Here is a 7,607-nt window from a genome sequence, read left to right as displayed (position 1 = left end):
GAAGACTCCAAACCTCCCTCCGCCCCCTCATATGTAGTGTTGATGCATGTGTGTTCTAAGATGCATTTAAAACCCAGGAGGGCATGGAGCTACCTGCCAGAGAGCAGCAGGTAAGCGCATAGCCCCTCCTGATAGCCCTCAATGTCTACGTGTATTTAAAATTGAGAGGTGGGCAACGACACCAGGGGTGAGGCATACACCCTGATGGTCTTTTGTGCCCACCCCCAAGATCCTATATGTATGTGTTATGAGAGTGTGAGTAATGTGAATGTCTAAGTTGTGAGATAAAATTTAGGCACAGGCAGCCAGAAGGGGACAGAGGGGGGGATGCCTCCCCTGCACCCGGGTGACACACCTTTACCCCAAGGCCCTGCATGTGTGGGTGATTGTGGTGGAGCGGGAAGAGGGAGGCAGTTGGAGATGGGGAGGGAAGGAAGGGAGGGGCAAGTGACCATTGATCAGTTTCATGATTGAAGTAGAAACAGGAGAGGGAGGGTGAGAGAATGAGAGAAGAAGAGGCAGCTGTGCAGCAAAGACACAGAATAACTCCAGCTTTGTGTCTTTTCCATCGTAGCTGAAGTCCGGGACAAACTACGTTCCTTTTCACCTCAATACGAAACGCGTAATATTTTCTCTGAATACGAGACGATTCCGTTTTTTAGGGGACGGTTGGCAACTCTAATAATTAACCTTATGAATAAAATAAAATTCAACATCAGTAACATCATAGCACCCACCCAGCTGTATAGAAACTCCGTCATGCTAGCTAGTACCCATTACAAAAAAGTCAGCATAACGGAAATAAACTCCACCTAAACTTGGTTCATATCTGACCCAGATAAACTGCAGGTCATAACTTCTTACCTGAAGTTCAGTTCACCTGACACTCGTACCGGCGGCCACCTCAGGTCTCTGCTCCTCCGGCCTCCCCTTTCCCTCATCCACCTGCTGGCCTCCACCACTTGCTAATGTTACTGAATCTGTGGAAGCTCCGTGATAGCTACCACACAAAGTAACGAATAATGACCCTATCTAAATCCCAGTAATGATTAACGCGTTCCTGATTTTGGCATAATAACTAATTACCGTGCTCGTTACCACAATAATAACGTAGTTACTGTAACGCGTTACTGTAACGCGTTACTTAATAACGCGTTAGTCCCTACACTGCTAGTAACTAGTTGAAGAAGCCATAGGTCTCAGCAGATGTCCTTATTTTCTCTTTTGTTTTTTTGTTGAGGTGGGGTGGGATAAGTTCAATTCAATTCAATTCAATTCAATTTTATTTATATAGCGCCAAATCACAACAAAAGTCGCCTCAAGGCGCTTCATAGATACAGAGAAAAACCCAACAATCATATGACCCCCTATGAGCAAGCACTTTGGCGACAGTGGGAAGGAAAAACTCCCTTTTAACAGGAAGAAACCTCCGGCAGAACCAGGCTCAGGGAGGGGCGGCCATCTGCTGCGACCGGTTGGGGTGAGAGAAGGAAGACAGGATAAAGACATGCTGTGGAAGAGAGACAGAGGTTAATAACAGATATGATAAGTTAGCTGCAGTAGCTCGAGGAATTGCTTGTGGAGTGAAGAAAAAGCTGTTTGTTTGTTTAAGGGCCTGCCAAACTTGTTACTACATGGTCATGATATGTAGAAAAGTAAAAATGTAACCACATAAATATGTAGAGTAAAAACAAAGCATTTTAGACATAATATAGGAAAGAATAACTTAAAGAGGGAGAGAAAAGATAAATGAACAAAATAAAGCAGAGTCCTGAAAACTAAACTATACTAAAGGATGGAAAAGTTACACGTCATGGTAAATGTACAATATTTTCTTGAACATGCCCTCCCCACTAAAAACACACACACAAAAAGAACCCCACACAAAAAAACAACAACACCATCACAATTCTGAGTTAACGTATTTGAGTTATTTAAATGAAGTAGATTACATATTTGAGAGCTGTTCTTATGTGAAATAGCCACAGAAGGAAAAATGGAAAATAGATGTGATCATTTTGTCCGTATTTCTTCTAGCCCAAGTACAGTTTGCAATAATACCACCTACAGCTGAATTAAATGAGCTAAATAGAACAATGAGTTCCTTTGTAAATGTTTGTGAAGGCAGGCTGCAAGGCTAGATGCTTCATTTCATACACATGTGGCAATGAGACTGAAAACGCCTGAATTCCAAGATTAAGAGGTGTGGTCCTAAAATTTTGTCCACAGAGTATATCAGACACACTATTCAAGTCATTGTTTTGTTTTTCTGGGAGGCTTACTTAGAGAAATGTATGTATGTACAGCATAAACACAACTTCAAACTCACTAAACCTGCTTCGATTTTGGCCTGTACATTTTGTAGGTCTTAGACTGTCACCTGTCTGAACTGGCTCTCTCAGCAGTTATCCATCAGTTTATCTTTTCACGTTTGGTTGAGCACATGGAGACGTTACTTGCAGTATTGTCAGTATAATAAGTGTCGACAGGCACAACACTTTATAAATACTTTCCAGTATGATCTGTAGGCTTACTGCAAAGCTTTACCCTAAACTAGGAGAGTATTACAATCTGCTGAAGGAGACACGTAGTGTTAAAGCCAGCTGGCCACTGCCTACTAGGTTGCACTTGCATTAGGTTTAAATGCATTTTAACTCAGTTGTCAACATTAACCAAATAAAACAGACATTTTAGTGCTGAAGGAAAGCACAAAATCTAATGCTTAGAGTGGAGTTGGAACAGGTGCTGCAGTGTGTCATCAGAAGCTTACAGAAAATGTGAAAAGCAATGTTTGCTTCAGGTGTCCAATCTCATGTACCCTCATCTATGTGTTAACAAAGGTATTCAGAGTTTATTTGAATGGGCGTGCTGGAACTACTTTTCTCTACACAAAGGTAACTCAGAAGCCGTGAGTTAGCATGACATTGCATAAATGAAGCACTTTGAATGAATCTTTTTTTATGCCATTTGCCTGAATTTGCATTGCTTTATTAAATGCACACTCTCTTTAAGGAACACTGAGTGTACTGTATTTTGGCCACAATGAGCTTTGTGAACATTTTCTTATCTGACATAGTTAAGGCACTGGTGGAAAGTGACTTCCTGTGACTTGGCCCTTTTACCTGTGCTATCTGCTGAATGTTCTGGAAATTTTTCTAAGCTTATTTTGGACTTGTTGGTTCTCCTGTTTTGTCCCATCAGCCCAGTTTGGGAAACATCTGTAATATTAATTAGAGAAGTAAAAAAATAACGATCATTAAACTGCTCAAATCTGTCTAACAGGTTCACTGTCATCACTATGACATGAAGCAGCTTATGAGATTTCAAAATAAAGCCAGGTAAAAGAAAACATGTCCATCATATGCAAAGCTTCATTGAAAACACCACACCCAAACATATAACGATATGAAAGGTTTAGACCTTCTTCAAAAATCCGGCATCCTTTAATTCAGACTTTGTTTATAGAGGGTGGTGCACTGAGCAGTCGCTCCCTTATTAATGAAAGCCCAGTGCGAAAGGCAGAACAAACCTCCACAATGGCAGCAAAGGAGGATTAATGCATGCAGAGCAGGCTCTAATTCAACATAACGAACAACTGTACAAAAACCCCAGCTACCATTGTCTATTTGTCATTCAGCACATGCTCTGTTTTAATATATGATCTCTCAACAGAAAATTAGTATAGTATGCAGTGTCTCGATGCATGCTGAATCATCCAGGTAAGGAAATTCTTTTTTTTTTTTTTTTTTTTTTTTTTTAAATGACATCAGAAACAGCAGTATGCGACATTACGTGATGGCAGAGCTTCAGTTCATCCTTTGTCATTTTTTTTTTTTTTTTTTTTTTTTTAATAAATAGGACAGGGGGAATGAATGAGAGAGAGAGGGGGAGAGAAAGAAAGAAAACCAAAGAGGAGAAGAGACGGTGAGAAGGGGGGGGAAGAGAGAGAAAAAAAAAAGAACTCCTGGGTCACCTGTATGGAGAAAAAAAAAAAAAAAAAACAAACAAAAAAAACAAACAGAGGAGACAGCAAACAACAAAGAGCAACATAATAATAGAGAAAACAAAGCACCATCACAATAAACTAGCTAGTCATAGATATCAATATTTACTAAATAATAAACGATATTGTGCAGCACGCAAGATAGACAGCGCACAGTGTGCTTTGAGGCAGCAGCCAAGAAAGCTTTAGTCCGTGTCTGTGAATACCCATGTGTGCATACCTGTGTGGATCAGCATGCTTGCATTCCAAAGGTTTCTCCATGTAATGATCTGCTAGGGAGTGTGGGGGGGCCACAGCCCCGTCCTCCAGGGTGTGAAGCGGGTATGGAGGAGATCAAAACTCCAGACATCCAGAGGCCCCCAGAACACAAGAGACCATGGAAGACCAACAGAGGGGCAGCCGCGCCACTGTCCCAGTACAGGTAAGGAAATTCAAAACTTCTAGTGAGTCTGAAGAAGTCACTGAAAACTGAATAGTGTGTCTGCTACGTCCAGATGAACAGAATGAACTTTTTTTGATATGTCGTGCAACGTAAGCAAAATCAGCATACTGAAAGTAATGCAGACACAGGAAATACCTTGATGTAAAATAATAATTTTAAAAAACAAAGGAGAAGAAGAAAAAGAAAAAAGGCATAAATCACACTTTCTCGATAAGCATTTGTTTGAAGTATGACTAAATGCAAATTGCAAAAGCTGACAAGATCCCTAACCACACAGGAGCACAGCACTATCATTCTAACTTCCACTCTAGCTACTTTATACACTGTTTCCCCCCTGGCTTCATTGTCTTTTATTATGTTTTAGAAAAGTTTTTCACTATTTAACATTCAGTGTCTAATGTTTAGTCCTGACATGCTGTAGTTTTTTCATGTTTCCCTTTGACTCGGATTTTTTTCCCATCTACCCTCAAATTCTTTGTCTGCCTTTGGATCAAAGAGTTTCTAAAAAAAATCAAGACAAGTCACCTCTTTTTAAAAATGTACATCAGGTTGACATGACATCACGTTCTCGAGTGTCATTTATCTTAGTGTGACAGATCTTTGGTAGGAGCACAGAAATGGGATGAGGCTTATTTCCAGGAATCGTGACAAAGCCGACTGGCGCTATAAAGCCAGGGCTTTCACCCACTCCAGCTTCAGTCTTAAACATTCCTCGACTTCACCTGTCAGGTTAAGCGCTTCACTCTGAAATCATGGCCAAGGACATGACTCTGCTGTGGGCTTCCGGATCGCATGCCTGCTGGAGGATAATGATCGCTCTGGAGGAGAAGAACCTGCAAGGATACAACCAAAAACAACTCTACTTTGAGAAGGGGGAGCACAAGTCAAAGGAAGTCATGGAGATCAACCCCAGGGGTCAGGTAGGTTCATATCACACTATGTAAACACTCATATTTGAAATCTGCATTTGTTTTCCTGAAATTGAGAAAAAGGAGTATTCACTTGGCATTCACAAAGTGTTTATGGTTTGCACTGTCTCTTAAAGCTTCCTGCCTTCAAATGTGGGGATGTACCCCTCAACGAGTCCTGTGCTGCATGCTTTCATCTGGAGGTGAGAACTCAAATGATGACTTGAATCTGAATGTTATGTCTCCACAGAGTTTCTAGTTTGGAGAACTACTTGTGATTATATGTTAAACAATGCGTTGTACAAACAGACACCCCACACCACAGAGGTAAAAAAACTAGGAAATTAAAAAGAATAATTAATGTCTCCTCCAACAGTGCAAGTACAAGACGCAGGGAACCAAGCTGATCCCTGACTGCGAGGTTGGGAGAGCGCAGATATTGCAGCGTGTGTTTGAGGTTAACGCGCTCGTTGAGAAATCATGTAAGTTTGTTCTGACGCACTTCTGATCCTGAACTCTCTTCATCACAGTGTGTGTACCCCGAACAACGTTAGAACCACAGGGATTTAGTGATTCTGTAAAGGATATATCAAGGCTGCTAAATCTCTTTCTGTGTGGCCTGGCTGATGTTGCCATTCAGAGGTCTGTGCTCTGGGATTTTGAACTGCTGAACTTGGCAACACTAAAAACCCATGTTGATGTTTGTTAATCCCGCCAGTGATCACATGCTCAGACTAGTTTTGCATGCAAAGTCACTTGTTTGTCTTGAGATTTGGCACTTTAGCACCTTGGCACAATATAAAATTCAGTTTTTTGCTTTTTACACATTTCCAGCAAGCATTATCTACTACAACTTGAGGGTCCCAGAGGGGGAGAGACACGACTCTGCCGTTAAGAGAAACAAAGAGGCTCTGACCGCTGAGTTGAAGCTGTGGGAGGGATACCTGCAGGTGTGTGAATGACCTGTGTGCACGCGATCTCAACGACTAAACTAAACCCAGAATACAAACGTTGGAAATTCACAGGAGTAGATTGTAAACCTTGCCAGAAATAAGCTGGTCCATAAATTTCTTTTTAGATTTTGTTGTTTTAGCCACACATATATGTATGTGCTCCAGAATTACAAAGAAAATAGGTGCTCTGGAAAAAGTAGTGTTTTCTCTTTGAATAAAAACATTTAATCTTTGCAGGATAGGAGTGATGAGGCTTCATTTTAGTTCCCTTTAAGAAAATCCTTAAACAGTAGCATAAATGTAAATATGAGGTATAATTAAAGCAGCAGAAGTAGATGCAAAACAGCTGCATGGTGGTTAGCAGTGTAGCATCACAGCAATAAGGTTTATATCACAAAATCAATCTTGCCTTTGAATTTAAGGATATAATTTATATATCTTTTATTTTTAGGCCTCGAGCGGTTTCATTGTAGGAAAGGACTTTACCTTGGCCGACGTGGTTGTTTACCCAAACGTTGCCTATCTCTTCCACTACGGGTAAGAGGACTAAATGACCAGACACATGAATGAATAGAATAATAGTAGAAATGAATTCACACTGACTTTCTTCTTTCCTGTAGGCTTTCTGAACAGCGTTACCCCAAACTGGCAGAATACTATAAAGGTCTGATGAACAGACCCAGCATCAAAGCCAGCTGGCCTCCTACTTGGAAGAACGCACCGAAACAGGAAACACTGAAAGACATCTGAGATTCAGGCGCTCATTTGTTACCACTCCTTGCACTGCACTAGTGATTCATATGCATTTTTTAAAATATAATTTGTGACAATAATGTGTGATTATTACTGTGCTGTGACCAAAATAAGCAATAAAAACTGAGTTTCAATTTTGTTCACTTTGTTAAGTTGATATCATTTAATGTTAACCAAAATCAAACATCGGTTTTCCACACCACTCACTGCAAATTTGATGTTTGGATGTCAGGCTAAAACTGTGTGATTTTTTCCCCCATTTTGAGACGACTTTTCAGTTGTGCGACCGTTTTGGGGATTGGCCTGGGTTTTGCCTTGATCGTGTGTTGTGCATCGTGTAGTATACATGGGGTAACGAGAAGCGATTAACACCTCACAGCCTGCTCCCAATCAGCAATCGTACGGTCGCAAGAAAATCAAACCTGTTTAAAATCCTGGTCGCCCCTCGTGAGGGTATTGCACTGTTGAAGCAGTGCCATGAGCAAAGACATGTGCAAACACAGAAATGTCGGTGAAAAAGACGGAGCAGCACGGCAGTGCAGCGTGTG

General features: G+C 41.0%; 1 protein-coding gene across 1 annotated transcript; it reads left to right on the top strand.

Annotated features, from left to right (window-relative positions):
• Positions 1 to 5,132: 5,132 nt before the first annotated feature.
• LOC146683411 (glutathione S-transferase A-like) lies at positions 5,133 to 7,199 on the top strand. The gene is made up of 6 exons (XM_085445185.1): positions 5,133 to 5,365; positions 5,491 to 5,556; positions 5,730 to 5,835; positions 6,188 to 6,303; positions 6,758 to 6,843; positions 6,927 to 7,199. Exons 1-6 carry the CDS (start codon positions 5,198 to 5,200, stop codon positions 7,054 to 7,056), a joined length of 672 nt encoding a protein of 223 aa, XP_085301311.1. The 5' UTR covers positions 5,133 to 5,197; the 3' UTR covers positions 7,057 to 7,199.
• Positions 7,200 to 7,607: the final 408 nt, after the last annotated feature.

This window comes from Copadichromis virginalis, linkage group LG22, assembly GCF_057382275.1.
Source record: "Copadichromis virginalis isolate Kocher_CV1m ecotype Utaka linkage group LG22, C_Virginalis_male_GT1.1, whole genome shotgun sequence".
In the NCBI taxonomy this organism is placed as follows: Eukaryota; Metazoa; Chordata; class Actinopteri; order Cichliformes; family Cichlidae; genus Copadichromis; species Copadichromis virginalis.
Note: the sequence above shows the minus strand (reverse complement) of the source record. Positions and strands in the feature narration are given on the sequence as shown.